Source organism: Malaclemys terrapin, chromosome 10, assembly GCF_027887155.1.
Source record: "Malaclemys terrapin pileata isolate rMalTer1 chromosome 10, rMalTer1.hap1, whole genome shotgun sequence".
Taxonomy (NCBI): domain Eukaryota; kingdom Metazoa; phylum Chordata; order Testudines; family Emydidae; genus Malaclemys; species Malaclemys terrapin.
The window spans coordinates 25,760,831-25,782,860 of NC_071514.1; the positions used below are offsets into that span (position 1 = coordinate 25,760,831).

Genomic DNA, 22,030 nt, shown 5'->3' on the forward strand with positions numbered 1-22,030 from the left:
TGGACAAAACTGACTATAGGTGAATCAGCTATTCTATGTATGTTCAGAGTAATGACACGTACACAGTAAGTTTGTGCTGCTTCTGTCACCCATTATTAAATCTAAGTGGTTTCTCCTGCAGCAGATGAAGCTGTCACGAGGAAACAGGAAATGAAACAATGGCCAAGATCAGTTACTGTCTGAGAGAATACAGGTTCTTGAGGAAACAATGGGGAAGTATTAATTGGGGAATACCCGAAGTTGCCATGGTTCACTCTTCCGAAACCAATATCTAAGCTATCAAAGAGGATATTAAAACCTAACATGCTGGTCTAGGGAAGAATGGGGGTGGGGATTGTGTGCAGTTGTCTATGGGAAAGATGGTGACAGACTCCCTGAGAAGACAAACTGGCACAAGCAGCCTGTCTCTCCCAACCCAGCAATAGAGAACACTGTTCTGAAGTTTCCAAGAAAAGATATGGTATAGTTAAGACCAATCCATATAAGCTTTTATTTTAACCCTTTGTTCTGTGTTGTTTATGTTTGCGTGACTAAACAATGCTTTGTTTTGAACAAGCTGTTTTTGATTCACTTTAATTAGCAGCTATAAGAAGGATTTTACAGGTTCCAAAGTGAATTAAGGCCATTTTCGTTCTGAATGAGTGTCGACAAAGGGATAACTAATCACTTCAAATTCACACCTTTAGTTAATTCAGATTAATTTTCCTGTGTGAACAAAGCCCAACTACAGGCAAGACTGCATAGTACCACACAGAGAGGAGTTAAAGTAGTGAAGCCTGTCCCCAGGTGCACTCTTGGAAATAAAAGTTGTCCTTGTCCCGTGATTGTGATAATTCTCTTTCATAAGCTAAGACATTTCCTAATGTAACTGGAATTCCTATCATCTGTCCATGAATCAGTTTCTAAAGTGACAGGTTTCAGAGTAGCAGCTGTGTTACATCTACCAATGTGATATGTGCCAGCATTGGCCAAATCGAACAGTCTCTATGAAAAGAATAAATGGACACAAATCTGACATCAGTAATTATAACATTCAAAAACCAATAGGAGAACACTTCAACCTCTCTGGTCACTCAGTAACAGACTTAAAGGTGGCAATCTTGCAACAGAAAAGCTTCAGAAACAGACTCCTATGTGAAGCTGCTGAACTTGAATTAATATGCAAACTAGATATCATCAATTTAGGCTTGAATAGAGACTGAGAATGGCTGAGCCATTACACACATTAAATCTATTTCTCCATGTTAAGTATTCTCACACCTTCTTGTCAAACTGTCTGAAATGGGTCATCTTGATTATCACTTCAAAAGTTTTTTTTCTATTGCTGATAATTACTCATCTTAATTAGCCTCTTAAAGTTGGTAGGGCAACTCCCACCTTTTCATGTTCTCTGTATATATAGATATATTCCTTACTATATGTTCCATTCTATGCATCCGATGAAGTGGGCTGTAGCCCACAAAAGCTTATGCTCAAATAAATTTGTTAGTCTCTAAGGTGCTAAAAGTACTCCTGTTCTTTCTAAAGTGAACTCCCTTAGCAAGTCCATTTTATTATGCATGCACTGTTTGAGACATACTGTAATAGCAAAATTTATTGATCCAAACTAACTACATCACTGACTTAAAAATTGCAGCTCTTGTAACCATTTAGAAAAAGCTCAGAACTAAACCAAGACCCTTTCTCATAACATTAAACAGGAATTTCTCACTATTAACAGCAGCATGTAGAAATAAGATGACATCTAGTGGTATGCAACAAAACAAATTCAGGGGAATTTCAGTTATCTTCTGAATACACATCCTCTTTTCTCTTCTGATAAGCCTTCCTAAACTCTTCACCAAGCATATTAACATCATCTTCATCTTTGAGTATTCCCTGCAATTAAGGAGAAAGGGGAATAAACATTGTGCATGTTATTTAGCTCCTGTATATTTGGCCCAAGAATACATAAATTATTTCTTAGGTATGTATATGCAAGGCACTGTAGTACAGTGCCTGTGGTACTATTATGAAATTTGAAAATAAAGAATGAGTGGGTAGGCTGTTTCTTTTGTAAAGAAGCACAATTATTTTGGAGGTTGAGTTAATAAGGAGGCTAGAAGTTACCAAAAATCTTGCCGAATTGTTTTAGTTCTCAGTGGGGATGTGAAGTCAGTAAGGATAATGGCTTCTGACATCACATAATAGGGCAAAGTATTATTTGTTTGTGATAGAGCTCATCACCAATGCAAGTGAGGATATGTACATAGTAAAAGTTCTGCATGCACTAGCTTACTTTGAATCCAGCTAACAGAGGCAACAATAGCAGTGAAGACCTCATAGCATGGGCTAATGAAATGAGAAGATGTCCAGGATTCATGCAAGGCCTGTATTATCAGCACTGAAGGCCACACGGTGCTGTCTTTATTATGATTATTACCTGAGCTAGTGCTGGATTCAATCTAGCTTGGCTAGGCTAGCCTATACACAGCTTTTGCTGTGTAAACATACTGGGTGTCTCTTGTAAGGCCACAGCACAGAACCAACCTCCCAGATTTATAAAAATCCAGGAACTGCATTAAAGAGACTTTAGTCAGGTCACATATGACCACAAACTTAAATTCTGTTCAAGTCAGTTGTTACACAAAATAAAAGCCATAATTGGAATTTGAAAAAAAAATATTTCACTTTAACTATTTGCAATCCCAAATGGCAAACCATTATGCTAGTGCAAGACGACCTGAAAGTAAAACAAACAAAAAACCCCTTTCATGTCCTGTGCCCATGCTGAAAGAATTATGTCTTATATTCTGACAGGTTTCAGAGCAGCAGCCGTATTAGTCTGTATCCGCAAAAAGAACAAGAGTACTTGTGGCACCTTAGAGACTTATGCTCAAATAAATTTGTTAGTCTCTAAGGTGCCACAAGTACTCCTATTCTTTTTTTGTTATATTCTAGTACTTATAACTTACACCTGCATTTTATCAGCTTAATGCAGTTTAATTTTTTTTTTTAATTTCCTTATGCGTTCTCCTAAGGTGCACAACTGGCAAGTAAAACAATCCCTGCTGCAATTATTTCTAGAATTTGGGGGGGGGGGGAAAGAGGAGGAAACATTCCACTTATCTTAATGTCTGAAAGTTAAACTTTAAGACATCTTCCTTTCATAATAACTCACTTCAGGAGTAAACAGCATGTGTAAACAATACAATAGGTAAAGCTAAACCAGAGGTGGGCAAACTACAGCCCGCGGGACCCTCCTGCCGGCCCCTGAGCCCCTGGCCCCACAGGCTAGCTCCCGGTCCCTCCTCTGCTGTCCCCCCTCACCCGCAGCCTCAGCTCACTGCGCCATGCTCTGGGCGGCAGAGCTGCAAGCTCCTGGGGCAGCGCAGCTGCAGAGCCTCAGCCTGACCTGGTGCTCTGTGCTGCGCGGTGGCGTGGCTGGCTCCAGCCGGGTGGTGCGGCTGCCTGTCCTGGTGCTCTGGGTGGCATGGCTGTAGCGTTGCCAGCCACCAGTGCTCCAGGCAGCGCAGTAAGGGGGCAGGGAGCAAGGGGGGTTGGATAGAGGGCAGGAGAGTTCGGGGGGGGTGCTCAGGAGATGGGGGTGTGGATAGGGATTGGGGTGGTCAGAGGGGGATTGAATGGGGGCAAGGATTCTGGGGGCAGTCAAGGAGAAGGGGTGGTTAAATGGGGCAGGGGTCGGGAGGGGTAATTAGGAATGAGAGGAGGGGTTGGATGGGGCGGTGGGGGGAAGTCAGGGGCGGAGAGTCCAGGGGCCATCAGGGGACGGGGAGAGATGGATGGGGCAGGGGTTCTGGGGGGCCCGTCAGGGAGCAAGAAGCAGGGGGAGTTGGATAGGGGGTGGGGGCCATGCCGTGCCTGGCTATTTGAGGAGGCACAGCCTCCCCTAACCAGCCCTCCATACAATTTCGGAAACCCCATGTGGCCCTCAGGCCAAAAAGTTTGCCTGCTCCCAAGCTAAACCAACAAACCCAAAGAATGAAGGAAAGGAACAAATTAAGGAATGGGTGCGGACAGGAGATGTGCCTTCAACACGATGAGAAACACACAAATTCCAGTCAGTTAATTCAAATACCAAACCAAAAAAAGGCCCATCTGGTATATCTTGATGTAATTATTCGCGCTCTATACCACATTAGCAAAGGGTTAGGTGGAATTTGAACATTCAACCTTCTAAGGTTTACAAATTCACACCTGGGTGCTCTGAATTAGAATACAATTAATGAATAAATGTTAGGCGTCATATTTAACAGGATATCTGCATATTTAGAAATATTACTGTAAATCCTATTTCGTCAAGTATCTGATTAACCCTTCTCTGTTGTAGTTACAATGTCTTGTGTTCATTCTGAATGCAAGCTCTCTGATCATCTGTGTAGTCTAAGATACTCATTATAATTATACTTATATTCAGCTACATTTCACAGTTTATTAACATGAAGCAGTCCCTCCTTATCTTTTGAACTTTCAAACTGCTAGAATGAGCAGAATGAGGTTTGAGTTTCATCTCAATACCAGAGTAATTTATTTTACTGCCACAGATGAAGGGCTAGGTATCACGGAGACAGGGCCATTTTCACTGTTGAGACCCATTCCCCATACACCTTCCAGCAGCAGAAAGCTAGTGGAAACTGCGACTGGGAAATACCATAAGTTAAGGAGGACTTTCTGGCTGGTATAGAGCTGATGTATAAGCCTCCAACTCTAGCCCTCCTCCTCCTGCCATATGGGATATGTTGGAGGAGGGAAAAACATGGCTGAATGTTCTGCACTTCAGCAATTCTCTGCTTCCCAGAACTCAGATCATTAGAAGCAGAGTGTCAGTTAGCACAGCCTTCAGCCTGCCTTTGCTTATGCTAAGAGCTGGGCAGCCCCCCCAACTTCCGCCCAACTACAGAAAGCCAAAATGGGTTTTTGCTCTGTGTACCCCTCACACAGGCCTGCACTGAGTGCAGGAATGTAGCCACAATATATTTTTAAAAAATTACATTAGTTATAGAAATTATCCTTGAGGTGTAATAGTTAAGAGAAAACAGATTTATGGGATGAACATTTCAAGTATTAGGGGAAAATATAATTCACTTACTCTAGGAAGATACCCCAATAATTTAGTTGCATGTTCTTTAAGAAGTTTCTGTCTCTCTTCTTCAACAATTGCATGAATATTTCCTTGTCGTCTCTCTTCCAATTGCCTTTCTTCAAGTTCACGCTCCTACAGAAAACATGTCTTCGTTACCCTTCTATTTCTGTTTTATGAAAATTAATTTCAACCACATATATAAACTAGTAAAGAAGGACTCTGTCAGTAGAGCAAACCAAGGGCTTCCACTTAATTGCTCAGCTTTTGCATCATCTTGCAAGAAAGTAACAAGTTTTTTTGTTATGATTGTTGCTGAAACAACACAAATTCAACATTTAAACAGGATGAGAAAGTGGCTGTGAAGGAGTAAATTATTGTTTAAATACATAATTTTAATAATTAGAAAACTCGAGAAGAGAAATTATAAGCCTCTGAAAGATAAGAGAGTTGAAGTTACTTTGCTGCTTACATGTTTACAAAAGTCCCTCTTTAAAAACTGATATATGAAGATATGATTCCCTGTGACCTAAAAGTATTTTCAGACAAGATAAAGTGTGTCCAGCAAAAGAAACTCGAAAAGAAAATAGACATGTTCTTCAGGCCAAACTGAATCCTCAGTAACATCCATACAACCCTGATTATCTTTAGCAGGCTTGCACAGGTGTAGCTGATTTGAAATTTAGTAAACAATTCTATTGATGTATAAAAAGGAACAGAACAGTACTAATGTGCAAAAAGCAAGAAACTCATTTTTTGTTAATACAGTGAGCAAATGATACTGAATACACACAAGAAGCAGATCCACTGAATAAGAAAGTCATTTATACATAATCACTTTCAAAGTAAAATTGAACTAGTTAGACATTGCTTAGCACCTTTGGCTATATCATTTTTTTAAACATTCAGATGAGGGAATCTCAGATGGCTACTGCTGGTTATATGTAATTGGATTTGTTTCATATATACAATGTGTGAGCAATTTATCTGTCAATTAAATCCTTTAATTCCTAATAATTTAAATGCAAAGTATTATTTCCCTTTAAGGAAATGTACATTCAATATTGGTTTAAAGTCTACATTGTAGTATGCTACACAGCCATGTACCCTGCAGTATTTAAAATAGTGTAATGGCCTTTGATATATCAAAACTATGATGAAGTGCTAAGATTCTGGAGCGAACATATTTAAATATTCTTTTCAATGGATTGATTTTGTGCTTGTCACTTTTTGCAACGAGAGCCATTAATCTGGTACAGAGTCTGTTTTAATTCATATAGTAATGCGATTTTAAATATTAAACAACTGTTTTACATTTAGTAATGATTTTGTATCTCTACCTACCTATATAAAAGTATTTGAATATGTGTTTTAAGTCGAAGGAGAATGTTAAAATATCCAAGATAAGAAAGGTCCTTTTTGACTCCAAAGCTAATATACTGCTATTTAGTTGGATTAACATGTGATATGTCATCTACTTTAAACAGATATGGAAAATTTTCACACTCTATGCGAGTATAAATTAGAGTAATAACTTTCTCCTTTATATTTTACCCTACTATAGAAATAAAAGATTCAGTGAATCAGTTCACATAGTTTTACTCCTAATTTTGTTTATAAAACATCTAGACTGATTACATTCCCCTTTTTGAGTGTGAGCCTAGTAGGTGAATGTTAACATGAATCTGCTTCTTTTCCTGTGCCATGATTCCTTTGGAAAGAGATGCTTAAATCTCAAAAGGGAATTTCGTGATTTAAACTTTTAAAATAAATTCTTTGGACTAAACCATCATTTTAAGACAACAGCATGTTCAATTTTTAAATGAATATTTTCTACAATGATGCTGAATAAAGTGACCTAAAACAGCACACTAAACCCCTGTTGTGGCAAGTATATATACTGGATGGACCCCTGCAGAGTCTGTTGACTTCAACAGAGCTCCCTGTCCATAGAGGTCCAGGATGGTGGATCTACTTGCTCGATCAGGGCCTAAATTAATACATTCATTGTAAGTTTAGCCAAAATTAGCCATGAGGTGACTTCTCCATGAAAAATAAAAAACAAAAAGAATTCCCCATTCCTTGATTGAGGATATGGAAAGGAAAGCAGCAATCCTAACAAACTGCTGCAAATATTGTCTTATAATTTTAATAAGCTTTAGCTCATATTGAAATCTAGAGGGGGAAAAAAAAAAGAAGCCTCTTACTTTGTCTGCAAGGAACTGTTTGTGACGCTCTTCAATAAGTTTTTCCACTGCCTTTCTGTGCTCAAGCTGTTTCATTCTTCGTTTCTGAGCATTCATCTGTTCAATGCGATCATCCTCTGCAAACTTGGCTAACATCTTCTGTCTGAAGGCCTCTTCTTCTTCTTGCAAAGCCTGCAGTACTATCTTCTTGAAGGCTAATTGTGCTTCATATGTTTGCCTTAACTCTAGACGCTGCCTAATTCTCTTCTCCATTTCTGCCTATAGAGAAAAGCCAACAAAATGCTAATACACTGCAAATACTGTGTACCATATCTACCTGTACTCACATCCTTGTGTCCTTGCATCCAGTTAAATACTGTCAACCAGTCTATGCTTAAACCCATAAGGAGGGGCTCAGATAAGTATCTGAATTGAAATAAATAGTATATTACTGGGGACCTACAAGATTCTCGCATCCTTCAAAAAGATTTTTACACTAGGATTTGCACTTGTTTATTGGGGCTATCATTCCTAAAACCAACAAGGATGGTATTAGGGAAAAAAGTGTATAGCGTAACTATACAGTGCAGGATAAGTGCCATAAAATGCTGACCCTTCTAATGCCTTCTTATTTAGCCATAGTAAACATGACTTAATGGAGGATCAAGCAAAGAAGTTGATATCTTTAGCTATTTTGTCATGTGACATTTTAAAAACAGCATCTGGGATAATCTTCTCTGGAAAATCTTTTGGATTATTTATTGTAACTGTGGTTTTCCAGAACAAATAAGTGCACTTCAAAATTATGTGGACATGGTAGACATTCCATAGTTAAGACTGCATTGGTATTTCTATTAGAATTCCAGTATTGTCATATGCCCTCTCTTAATCCACAAAAAAAATCTAAAACTGGTAGGTTAAGTTTGGGGCAAATGTAAAATTTTTCTACAAAAACTGAAGTGAACTGAACAAGCTACTCCTGAATGGCATCTAAAAAACGTTATGTGAAGAACTCAAAGTCTGATTTTTTTTTTTTTTGGCACCACCATGTAAAAGAAGGCTAGTAGCATGCACCAGACTCATCTATTTGTCATCTAGGGCACAAGTCCAATATCTAGTTGATTAAACTTGAATTTTAAAGTTACTGACATTTCAAAGAGAATGGATCATTTGCTCCAACAAACTGTCATAAGCAGGACTGGCTCCAGGCACCAGCGTAGCAAGCAGGTGCCTGGGGCAGCCAATGAAGAGGGGGGCAGCCAATGAAGAGGGGGGCAGCACGTCTGGCTGCAATTCGGTGGCGGGGCCGTCACTCCCTCTCGGAGGGAAGGACCTGCCGCCAGATTGCCGCCGTAGAATGAAGCGGCGGTAGAGCTGCCGCCAATCACGATGGTTTGCTATTTTTTTTTTGGGTGCTTGGGGCGGCAAAAATGCTGGAGCCGGCCCTGGTCATAAGAATGTCTGAGACCTAAACTTTCATTTTTAAAAAATAGTCTCCAGTTCTTTTCCATGAAAAAGAAACCTCAAAATGTAAACCAATTGCCAAAGAGGCTTGTCAATAGCAAAAATATTCCCCCGCCCCCACCACCACCAAAACTGAAGTCAGTTGAACAAGCTGTTTGTAAAGTCAGACACATTTTTTAAAAAGGCATTAGCCACCACAGTTAGAAACTAACTTTTTTTGGGGCGGGGGGCAGATCCTAGTTTGATAGTGGAAAGGGGATACAATTTAAATTAAGTTTATCCAATGCATCTCACCCTAATCCCCCAATTCTTCAAGATACAGGATGCTTGTTGGGGCACCTCAGAAACCACAACGGACTCACTGAAGTCCCTCACAAATACCCCCAAACTACCAACAGCCTTATTAGAGTTAACAGATCCAAACAAGCTTAAATAGGGATGTCAGCCCATGAACAATTCTAAAGGGAGATTGTTGAGGGAGAATTATACTAGGTGGGTGGTAGGAGGGTGATACTTGGCTCCAGAAGAGCATTCTAAGACTCAGGAAGCGGTAAAGAGACCTGCTCACAAGCTTCATAGGGTATGTCTACACTGGGAGCGAGCCTTCCAGCCCAAGCCAGCATGAGTTTCTTTACCCAGGCTGGGCGGCTCACTCACAGCTGAATGCAGACATACCCAGAGAGCTCTCCAGAGGCATCACCCAGATGGAGCATTACTCCAGGCATTTCCCAAGGCCTACAGGGAGTGGTCCTGCAGAAGCATTGCAAGAAAGGAAAACAGGAATGCCTCGAGATATACTGCCTTCCACATCCATCTTACTCTCCCCATTATACCCTGCACCTCAGTTTCCACAGCAGTGGAATTCTCTTCCTGTGCATATCAGGAGGGGAGCAAGAGTGAGGCTCCATTTCTGCAGACTTCCAAGTCAGCTTGCCTTTCCCCTTCCTGCTCTCCCCAGTGTCACGTTAGGATTATATCAAATATTAATACATGTTCATACAAATAACTTTTAAGTTCATGCGACTGGGAGTACCTATCAATAGCTTAAGGATAAAATCCTTACAAGAACACTGAACAAATAAACCATTAAAAAGTCAAGAAATTCAGCATTATAATTAAACATGAAAGAAACTTAAAACCCTTGAAAGTATGGAAATTCATATTAAAGGTAGCCAAACTGCTTTAAGTGCTTGTTACCGTCTTAAACTTGGAACCCAACTTTCAAATGCAATAAGCATTAACCTATATATAAGTCATGTTGTTGGCGAGGTAGCAGCTGCCAAAGTCATGTCAGAATTGATGGTGTAGAAAAATGCAAGATGGTAACCAGAACATCATTTTTAAGTTTGATATTTTACAAATGCTAGAGCTAGCACCTTGATGGATGCTGTTCAAATTCTTTCAGGATCAAACTTTTCTAAGCACCAGTCCTGCACCAGTGATCAAAAGGAGTAAAACCACCTCAATTACAGGGTTGGCTACCTGAGCTTAGCTAGTGCTGTAAATACTTTGTAAGATACTTTATTATTGTATATACACTACTAAATCTAAATATTTTTTTCTGTACTTCTTTGAGACTATTATTTCCCCCATTATTTCTCTCAATCTTCTGCAAGAAGTATGACAAAATCATTATCTTTTGCCTCCTATCCACACAGGTTTATCTGTGCCTGAACTACTAAGGTAACACAAAACACCACTTAAAGGAGCCCACTGCATGAAGGGCCAAATTCTCACATTAGATACTTGTGGAAGACCCATGTGCATATCTAACAGGAAAATTTGGTCCAGGGAAAAATATTATACTTTATACTTATTGCTTTAACCACTAGCAACCACCTACCATCTCCCTTTTTCTATCTGCCTCAGCTTGTTCCTCAAGATATAGCTCTTGTCGTACTTGTTCCAGATCTTCACGCTCCTGTTGCTCTCTTTCCAGATTCTGCGCAATCTAAAACAAGAGTAAGAAACATTTTAAAATAACATAATCAGACATCAGACATTTTATAAGATTTCGAAGTTTTTGATAGCTATTCTAATACCATGTTCTGGAGCTTTTGTTTTCTTTCCTCACTTGCTTGAGCTTTAGCCATCCGATCTTCTTCTCTTTCCTGCTGCATGTTGGCAAACTCCACGATTTTCCTATTTTCTTCTTCCATTTCTTCACGCTTCTTTCTCCTCCAAATAGCCTGTTCATTTTTAAATTCTTCTATGTATCTCTGAGTTGCTCTCATTTTCTCTAACTTGAGCTGTCTTTCCCTATATGATGGTACAAAAATGTAAATACCAAAATAATTATTCTAAAAATTATACTTTGATCTTTATTATTAATATGCTCTCACTCTTTGTAAATACTATATCCCCTTAGGGGAAAAAAAGCAGGTGCCTAGTGTCCCCAAGACCCTCCCTAATGCCTATTATTGTACTTAGTCTAAAAGAAGATCCCATGCCATAAATACGTTTCTTCAGGTGGTTTAAGGCTATACATAGCTACTCTACAGAACTTGGCATTATGTCCAAGCACATGCCAACAGAGACCAGGTCATGTGGCACAGTTTAATATCACGGGCTGAGCTTTATTTTGGAGTTGTAAGCTCCAGAAGAAATACTTTAAGAGCAGAAATGTTTCAGAAAGCAGAAACTCAGTTGTCTTTCTGATTAACTTATATCAGCCACCCAGAATAAAACCGCCTTCCCCTACCCATCCCCATGAGCCCAAGCTGCCACATACAACAGTCTGGCTGGACAGAACTGTCTGTGTCAGGTAGGCATGTGCGACCATGAAAAGTTGAAATCTGTGTTATGTAGCCATTTCTGGGGTAAAGAAAAATCAAGGAAGTACTCCTTGAAATAAGCTGCAGATTTCACAGCTGGTCAACAAAAGCACAACCTGAGCTAGATGACAAAAGTACTTATGCCCAAATCAGGAAAACACATGCTTCAATCCATTCCTATTCAGGAAAATACTTAAGGATGTGCTTAACTTAAAGCATGTGCTTAAGCACCTTTCCTGAATAGGGATGCTTTCCTGAATCAGGGCCACATTTTGTGAAATAAACATGCATGAATTGGTTCATCTTATATGTGATCATATGAACTTTTTTGGTAAAAAATACAAAACCAAAAACAACTAACATTTGGTCTTCCTCATAGATCTTCCTTACGATTTCATCAATCATGAGTTTTTCTTTTAGGAACTCCTCATAAGCATCCTGCTTCTTTTTTTCTTGTTCCTCAAGCTGTTTCTCCAGTTCTTGCTGATAAAGTATTTTCTCCTTATTTCGCCTCAGTTCTGCAGAACTCTCTTCCATTATCACCCTTTCCTGCTCTTCCTTCATCTTTTGTGATATTTCAGCATCACGTTTCTGTTGTTAAAAACATGGTAAGATTTTTCCCTCCTCTCTTAGAAGTATAATCTGGAATGAAAAACTATAACGTATATACAAGCAATCTTATAGCATCTTATTGTACCATAAAAATGAAGCGAATGTTTTCATCCTGAAAGATGACCTACAAATATAATTACCAATGTGTGCTGAATTAACAGATAAGATCTGAGCACATATTACCCCGGAACCTAAAAGAAGATATGTATGTAACACTATGTAGAACGCCTCTCACAGCCTAGCTATTGATGAATTCTGAAAGGTCACTGGAATATGGTGGCTTAGCTCTGCAGACCATCTTTAATAAAAATGTTTTCTTTCTAGCAAAATAAATCAAAAGAATAAGGTATTTATTTAGAATGATGACATAATCAAAGTTACCTGCCTGTTTGTCAGCATTATCACACACATTAAAAGCATCCACGATTGTTTTCTGAAATTCTTTAAATATACATTTAATAGCAATAAAATTTTCACCAGTGTATTTTCTAAAATCAGCACACTAACCACGCACTGTAAAAATACACTGCTGCTGTTTGCTATAGCTTAATTCAAAAGAAGAGACTCTGTTAAACATTTAAAATAATTTGATATTATATTTAACCATGCAATTTAATTAACTATTGCTCTGATTGTTGCTATAAACTAAGCTTCTTTGCTATGGTCATATACTATCAACTAATTAACCTTTCATAACAAAAATCAGATCTACAACAAATTATTAGACCCTTAACTCGAATGACATTTTAGATAAATCAGCTTCACACTTAGGCTAACTTTAAAGGAGACACTTTCAGCATAGTTGCTTATTTTCAGCTGTTGCTGAGAATGAGGAGGATGAACCTGCTCCTACTTAAGTGAAAAGCAAAACAGGCTGATTTCAATGACAGCTGGATCAGTCTCTTACTTTCCATGCACCACAATGATTATTCAGCGTATTAACCCAATTTTGAATTTGTATACAGTGGTTAGGGTGACCAGACAGCAAATGTGAAAAATCGGGACGGGGGTGGGGGGTAATAGGAGCCTATACAAGAAAAAGACTCAAAAATCGGGACTGTCCCTATAAAATTGGGACATCTGGTCACCCTAACAGTGGTAAATACTCACAAGCCTGCATATTTAACTTGCTGGCTAATTAGCAACCATAAAAGATAGGAATGAAGACTTTATCATATACAAAAAAGTTTAAATTCTAGTTGTTACAGTAACTAGTCTAGAAATCAAAATAATTCCCGTCATTATGTAAAACTAAACAAATATTTTAGTCATTGGTATTTATGCTATCAAAAGTCAACAGCATAGTTCCTACCAAAGGGCTCTCTTCCAGTCATCTCTAATTCACATCATGGCTTCTGACCCAGGGAGTCGCTGTAAGCCTTCTGGACTGCACAGTCATGGAAGCAGTACTCTTTTTAAGGCATAGAATCATCATACCAAACCATGAGAAAATGCCACATAATGTCAAAGTTGGCATTACATCTGGGCTGCTCTTCTTCACACAGAGACATACTTTCATATGAGAATCAAGCTCTTGGGAATAACTTAAGGAAATATACTTGAACAAGCTAGGTGTGTTCCCTTATGCCCTAGCATGGGGTGGATGAATCAGCCAGGCTATTTTAACTGACAATTTTAATGGAGGAGACAGACTGAGGGAGTTTCCTAGACTTGAATCAGAGTGCTATCTGTAACAGATGGCAGAAGCCCCTCACCTCATTTCTAGCCACTAAGATGGGAGCAATACTACTCAATCCTGGCAGGTAATTCCTCCTCTTCCCCACAATATCGTAATGTCTCCTCACCCAACAAGGCTAGCAATTAAGTTACTGGCTGGAATAACTCCAGCATGGTGGAAAGAAATAGAAAATATGATTCAAGACATGGAGTTGGAGTGTGCAGGCAATGTGGAACTGAGTTAAATCCCAATACACTACTGCCAACCCAGAGCAGCTATACAACCCCCAGGAGCATATAAGAATTTGCAGGTTGTCCCGATGCAGAGCACTGTGACTCCTGAATACATCCACCAGCAAACAGCAGACAGCTCAGGCTGCGAAGAGGGCAAAAAAGCTTTGTAAGACTTCAATTCAGGAAAGTGTCCCTACTCAAAAGTGCACTTAAACACAGACTTATGTCCCATTGACTTTAGGGGAACTTACGCACGTACTTTAAAGAAAGACTTTCCTGAATTGGGACCTATGAGTTTTCTAAGACATTTGAACATACAATTCCTCTTTACTGGAATTCAATTAGTTTTCTTCAGGAAATCATTTCACATTTTTATTATAATAAACCAAAAATCAGAAGTCTTTAATACTATTCCATTTTTTTTCTAGGATCTGAGGTTATTTAACACAGTAAATGGACCTTTGTTTAGTGAAAGTCAGAAAAACAAATTACCATTTTCTCATATCTTATAGCTTCTTTTTCAGCAATCTGGGCAGCCCTTTCTTTATTCATGTAAGCAGATTTCAGTTTCTTCTCTAATTCTCGAAGTTCAAGACTGCAAAAACAATTTTTTTTGTCAATGAGAATGAAAAAAATTGAAGTTAATTGAGTTGCAGGAACAGCGTGAAAAATTCAGCCCATTACAGAATACTTAAATCGGAGGCCAGATCAACTGTGTTGGAGAGCTGAGATGACATAAGCACTGGACATGAAGTCAGAAATGGACCAGCAGCTGAACTCAACTTAAAACTGAAATATGGGTATAGAATGGTTTTGAAATGAAAAAAATTTACAGTTCTCAATTTAGTTTTAATATTTATGACAACCTACAACAGTTTGCAGATGGTGAGCTACTAAAGCAACTGCTGCTTCACTTTATTATTGCTGTTTCCACATTATTTAACTGTACTAAGTGTCAAGTATTAAAGGACACCAGCATTAATTAAGAACCAACTAACAACTGTAAAAAGAAATCATGCAGTTGGGCACCTGTTTAGATGTGCATGATAGTTTACAGATCTTTAGTTAAAATTAGAAAAAATTAAAATAGGTACGTTTCACATGTAAAAAGAATAGTACAGAAAGAGAATGTTTAAGAAACATAGGCAAGATAGAAAAGACGACGGAGAATTGATGAGAAATACTTTAAGACTTTTCCAGGAAAGAGAGACGATTCCTATGCTAGATGGTGGAATGAAAAAGAAAAGAAAAGAGACAAAAAATTTGTGTGGAGGATTTTTAAAAACAAGGGGTGAAATCCTGGCCCTGTCTAAGTCAATGGCAAAATTTCCACTGACTTCAGCTGGACCAGGATTTCACTCATGGAATGCAAATTTAAAGTGAAGCTTGAAATGAAGACAAATTATTGGAGGATGGAGTTATGCTTCTTTGTACATACTGGAGTCTGGAGAGGTAGGATTTGAAGAGCCATAGAGATACCACAGTCAAACAAGACAGATGGAAAGCATAATGAGGAGCTGATATCAATGGTCTTTTGCTTACCGCAAAGTTATAAAAGGCTATTCCAAAACCTTTTTCATAGAGGCCAACTTGAAGTGATCACTGACAGAACAATCACTAAGCTTCTTTCCCTAACTAACATATTTAAGGATTAACCAGGATTCCTACTTAGCTTGACTTTAAATTGCTGCATAAACTGGTAGTATCTTTTTAATTCTATCTGCTCTCCCATAATGTCAATGTCATTTAATAATCTACTGCCATGATGTCCACTTGCTATATTGCATTTTGTAACTAGCAGCTGTAAAAATCATTAATGCTCTGTCCTCGTCATTGAAATAGCTAGCCATTGTTCCTCATCATAATTCTGATGTAGCCTAGAAGTGAGCTGGTGAACAGAGAAGACGGTGCATGCTTGGACTATTATTGGAGATAGGTAATTCAAGCATTGCACTACATGACCAACAGCCACTTTTGAAGTTACGTGGGAAATTGTACTAATTCTTAAAAAAAGCCCAACAAGCTTTGGTATTCATGTCATTCTGTCCTTAATTTTATCAAGCATACCCCCCCAAAAAAGAAAAACAACTTTCCTTGGAAAAGGTTTTGTGAAAGGGATCATTGAATGAGAGGGAAAGTATTCATTCAGTAAGGTTTGAACTGGTTCTTATTTTAACCATATTAACATTCTTAGGCACATGAGTTACACTAGTAATTAAAAAAAATCATTTAAATATTGTGTTTCTAAAACTGATGTGGCTATTCCATTTAAAAAGGAAACTTATCCCTCTGTTAAAGGAGTAGAAAAACTAAATTAATTTTAAGGGACAAAATCCTTCCCCTAGTATGCATGTGCAACGCTTATTGATGTCAATGCGTATTGGTATACTCATGTCTGAGGGCAAAATTTGGCCCTAAAAATCTTCAGTTTATAACAAATCAGAATATTTAAAAAATATCTTTCTTACTAACTTTTTAAATCGATGTTAATATGACTTAAAATTTGTGCTTTAAATGCTTAAAATTTATTAAAAAAAATTAGCACTGCTGAAACCACACACAGAATTTTGTCTAATCTGTTAACACCAATAGTATGTTAATAAGGAGTTAATGTTACAGTCAGGGCTTGTAGTTTTCCATGATTCCATAGCGGTGCCAGAGCAGATTTCAGGACTGATCATAGGAAAACATTGGAAACCGTCAGTTGTCAAACCTCTTTCCCCACTCCACTTGCCTCTTTTTCTTTGAGCCGGCGGGGGGGGGGGGGGGGGGGGGAGCAATTACCTTTAAAAAGATTTTTAAAATAGGCCAAAGAGGAGTAGCTGTGAAAGAGACAGAAAAAATAGACAAGAGAGAGAGAGAGGAAAAGAAATAGAAACTTTATTCAAATTGACCAGTGTTGTAAATAATGAAATTCTGTCACCCTTCTGTCCTGACTGACTTCTCATTCCAGATTAGATTTAAACTCCTTGCCTGCTAGACTCCACCAAATTCTATCTTGCCTCCATCTCATATTGTCTCTTGCCACTGTGTTACTCAGGATCTCTGATTCTCTAATTCTGCTTCCTTCTTTGTCCTCTTTGTATCCTCCCCACACACAACTGTTTTCTCTCCCTTCCACCTGTGTCTGAAATATCCTCCCCAATTTTGTGTGCTTTACAATCTTCCTATTTTTTTAATTCCTCCTCAAAACACACCTCCTTTCCAGTTTCTCCAATAATGAACCACCCTCCCTTACTGATCTAACATCCAGGCATACACTAGTCTTAAAAAAAAGGAACCAGGCACGAGGTCCCTTTCAAAAACTAACAGGCTCATACTCTTAGGGTGCGACTACATGAGCCACATTAAAGCACTGCCATGGCAGCGCTTTAACATGGCTTGTGTAGCCGCGGCACAGTACTGGGAGATAGCTCTCCCAGCGCTCTAAAAAAAACCACCTCCACAAAGGACATGCTCCCAGTGCTAGTGCACTGTTTACACTGGCAAATTACAGAGCTGAAATTTGCAGCGCTAAGGGGGGTGTTTTTTCACACCCCTGAGCGAAGAAATTGCAGCCCTGTAAGTCCCAGTGTAGACAAGCCCTTAGTTTATTTAAACTTCCCTCTCTCCCTCCCTTGCCTGAGGGCACCTCTCACTGCATCCTATCCTGTGGCATCTGAATTAGGGCTCAACCCCAGTTGTAAAACAAAACAAAATAATAAATGGAACTTATTCCATTACTTCAATATAAATAAATATGTTTTGAAATATAATTTTCAGAATTCAGCATGAATCAGTTTTACAGTACTGGAATATTTATGAATTAAAAATGAGATTACTGTATTTTTTCTATATATAAAAATACCTGTTATCTCTTATTTGCTGCCTCATTTTCTCATCTTTAAGTTTTTCATAGTTTAATCTTGCCAACTCAGTTGCCAGTCTTTCTTCCTGCTCCAGCTGCAGCTCTTTCAGTTTTTTGTTTTCTTCTGCCTGGCCAGAGCAAATAATTTCTGTAACAATTTCCCCCCCAGACGTTTCATACACTCATTCTCTTAAACGGATTGATAATAAGAATATTCAATTATAATAGTCAATTAAAAAACAAGATTTGGAAAGGACGTAAATGCTCACACTTTGGAGCATAAGCCAACCTCTAACTATTGAAGTTGGGAGAAAACTTTCCCTTGGGACAAGTTACACCATAACTGCCTACTTGCAGGGTTTCTTCCTATGAAATAACTAGGGCTGGAAAATGTCTGAGACAGGATGATGGACCCTGGTTTGATCCACCACAGCAATTTGCATCAAGCTGTACTTGTTTTTCAATTAACAAACCATGTTCTTTCCTCATGTGCTGTTACTGTGCTAGAATGCGATTCATACGAATTTAAATATAATGCATGTTGTACAGCATAGCGTGGGTGCATTAACATATATTGAGGATCTGGGACATGCCATAAAACCTATCGTAACAGTCAGTAGATTACTGTTTTGGAGATGGACAGTTCAAACATAATAGAAATTTCTTATAAATATGGGACAGGTAAGGAATAAAGCAAATTAATCTAGACATTTGGAAAAGAAAGAACCATTTGAAAATGGAATAGTTTACTTTCCTCGGGGATCTATCACTGCAATTACTCTGGAACAGGTTAAATAATGCTTCTGGTCACATAATCTATTACAGTTAAACATGATATATTGTGTTAATGTACAACTGTAAATACAGTAGCCCCTCACTTAACATTGTAGTTATGTTCTTGAAAAATGTGACTTTAAGGGCTGGTCTACACTAGGGGAGGGGATCGATCTAAGATATGCAACTTCAGCTACGAGAATAGTGTAGCTGAAGTCGACGTATCTTAGATCGACTTAACTCGCATCCTCACGGCGCAGGATCGACGGCCGCAGCTCCCCCCGTCGAGTCCGCTTCCGCCTCTCACTCTGGTGGAGTTCCGGAGTCAACGGGGACCGCGTCCGGGGATCGATGTATCGCGTCTAGATGAGACGCGATACATCGATCCCCGATCGGCAGATAGTAATCGATCTATCCAGCAGGTAGTGAAGACGTACCCTAAGTGAAACGATGTTAAGTGAATCCAATTTCCCCATAAGAATTAATGTAATTGGGGGGGGGGGTTAGGTTCCCGGGCAGCTTCTCCTACTCTGCAAGCACCAGGGGTGGGGGGGGCTCAACCCTCAGCCTGCCCACTCCACCCCTTCCCCCAAGCCCGCACCCCTGACCCACCTCTTCTCCCCCTCTCCTCCTCCCCCTTTACTTTGCATGCTGCATCCTAGCTTCTCCCCCCTCCCCCCTTCTCTAAACGTCAGCAGCCAGCTGATTGCCACGTTGGGGAGGGAGGGGGAGCCTGCGTGCCAAGTCCTCGCTCTCCCCCCCGCCACCTCCAAAACTCTGCAAGCCAGCTGATCGCTGCGGGCAGGAGGCGAGGGGAGGAGAGGGAAGGTGCTGATCTACGGGTCTGCCAGCGGGCAGGAGGCACTGGGGGGGCGGGCGTAGGGAGGCTGCCGTTGTGGAGAAAGCAGACAGCCAAACAACTTAAGAGTGGAGCATTGCACAACTTTAAACGAGTATGTTGTTCCCTAATTGATCAGCAACGTAACAATAAAACAACGTTAAGCGGGACAACTTTAAGTGAGGAGTTACTGTATATACATACACATGCTCTGGATGGCTATAGTCTATGATATTTATTTATAATGTACAGCTTTAAAGAATACATTTCTCTAGACTAAATGGTATGCTCATAGATATCTTTTGTCTTCAATGAAGAAAATTACACTATGATATTCATATAGCCTGTTATTCAGTCCATGTTTCCATTTTGTAACTCTTATTTATAAATGCAATGAAAACGATAAGAAGCCCTGCAAATTACTCGCTCTGCTATGTTGCCTGTAAGATTAGCTAAATAATATTAGGTTTGGGGACATTTAGACATTGATTATTTTACGCATATGTTTTATCCTTCACTCCCACCCTTTATATGTTGCATGTCATCTTAGGTTGTGAATTTTCCCAAGCCGGAACTGTATCTTCATATGTGTATGTGTGAACAGTAACTAGCACACGTGATAGACACCACCAGAACACAAATAAGTACTCACTTTTTGAATAGCTTCCTCCATCTGCCTTTCATACTCTTCATCTTTCAGCAATCTTGTGAGTCGCTTCTGATCAACCCGTTCCTCAGCTTCCCACATCACCTCCAATTGCCTGATTCTCTCCACCTTTTTTTCATGTGCCAATTGGAGGAGATCTTTGTGATACAATTCCCTCATCTTTTTCTGATTCAGCTGGGCAGCATTCAGCTGCGGAGGCTTTCTCATCGACTCCTGCGGGGGGGGGGGGGGGGGGGAAAGGAACAATTTTATAATGGAGCAGAGCCACAATGCTGCAGGGATGCACAAAGTGACAGGAATTGAGCCAAGGGCGCCCTCTGGAGATTCATGAGAGAATAATCCAGGTTCAAATTCTCCTTCACTTACCGCACACTCGGATTTATCGACACAGCCCGCCCCATAATTACCTCAAACGCCATCGCCGTGAGTGAATGAGGTAGGACCAAGCAATGTACACAATGCAGCAGGTATGAACCGACAGGCCTTCCACTCCCCCCACCCCGCTCGGCCCATGGCCTCGCCGCTCCCCCCTACCCCGCTCGGCGCAGGGCATCGCCGCTTCCCCACTACCCCCCACCGCTCCTCCACATACGGCTCGCTGCCGCTGCTAACTCACCATCCTCTCGCACTCAAAGAGACCGCCCGGGGAGGAGCAACCGCTAACGGACTTTGGCGGCCTCTCCCCTCCCCGAAACCTGTAGTGCCCGCGCGCTGTTTGGGAACCGAAACCGTTGCCCTGGTAACAAGCGGCGGCGGCTCCAGCTTCCGGGTCGACGCAGGCGGAGCGCAGGGGCCACCTGCTGGGAATCCGCGCTCCCATTGGCCAAGCGGGTGGCCCAATGCCGCTCAGCCTTCTAGAGACAGAATGCGCTGTCGCTAAGCAACCGCCCTTTCCGGTATTGGCAATCAGGCAATAGGATCGTTTGGGCTGAGGCGTGAACAAGGGTCTTGTCCAGGGCCAGCGACTTCGCAGCGTCAAAATTCTACAGCAAGTGGCTGGAGGCTGATCCCCAGCGCATCGGCCTCTATAGAAAATGGGGGAAGGGCCGACCACAGGGCCTAGCAGAGTAGGGCCTTGATTTCTGATGAGGCCTCTAGCCCTGGCCGCACTACAAATACCGAATAGAAAATGGGGGCTGGCCTAGGGTTACCATCTTTTAGTTTTTAAAAAGGAGGCCACTCCATGGGGACCCGGCCCTGCACCTTCCCCGCCCTCAGCCCCTCCCCAACTCTGCCCCCTCCCCTGAACTGTCCGCCCCCTGCTCCTCCCCCACCCATGCTGTTCACGGGAAGCCTGAAACAGGGAGGCAGCAGGTAGGCTGGGGCAGAGTGCAGCGTGGCCCAGTCCGGCCCCCCTGGCTGAGCGGCTCCCTCTGGCGGCCGGCCCAGGCGTCTCCCGCCCGGCTTGGCTCGGGCCCTGGGGCACTGGCTCCCGGCCCAGCACCGCGACCCCGGCCCGGCCCCGCGACCCCGGCTCCTGGCCCGGCCTGGCCCCGCGCTTGGCCCGGCCTGGCACTGCGACCCCGGCTCCTGGCCCGGCCTGGCCCCCGGCCCGGCACTGTGCCCCCAGTTCCCGGCCCCGTGCACCCGGCTCCTGGACCCCAGCCCGGCACCGTGCCCCCGGCTCCCGGCCCAGCACCGCGCCCCCGGCCCCACACCCCTGGCTCCTGCCGAGCACCGCCGGCTCCGGCCCGGCACTGCCGGCCCCAGCCCCAGAGGCCGCGGCCGAGCACCGCCGAGCCCTCCCTCCCTATTTTCCCGGACATGTCCGGCTTTTTGGGCCTCAAATCCCCGTCCAGGGGGAAATCCCAAAAAGCTTATGCTCTAATAAATTTGTTAGTCTCTAAGGTGCCACAAGTACTCCTGTTTTTTTTGGA

General features: G+C 41.2%; 1 protein-coding gene across 1 annotated transcript; it reads right to left on the reverse strand.

The window, feature by feature from the left end:
- Positions 1-466: 466 nt before the first annotated feature.
- Positions 467-20,973, reverse strand: MNS1 (meiosis specific nuclear structural 1). Its single transcript, XM_054042549.1, has 10 exons — positions 20,770-20,973; positions 20,139-20,366; positions 17,875-18,002; positions 14,520-14,622; positions 11,866-12,095; positions 10,773-10,989; positions 10,574-10,681; positions 7,288-7,545; positions 5,090-5,215; positions 467-1,878 (listed from the first exon to the last, which is right to left on the reverse strand). Exons 1-10 carry the CDS (start codon positions 20,971-20,973, stop codon positions 1,780-1,782), a joined length of 1,701 nt encoding a protein of 566 aa, XP_053898524.1. The 3' UTR covers positions 467-1,779.
- Positions 20,974-22,030: the final 1,057 nt, after the last annotated feature.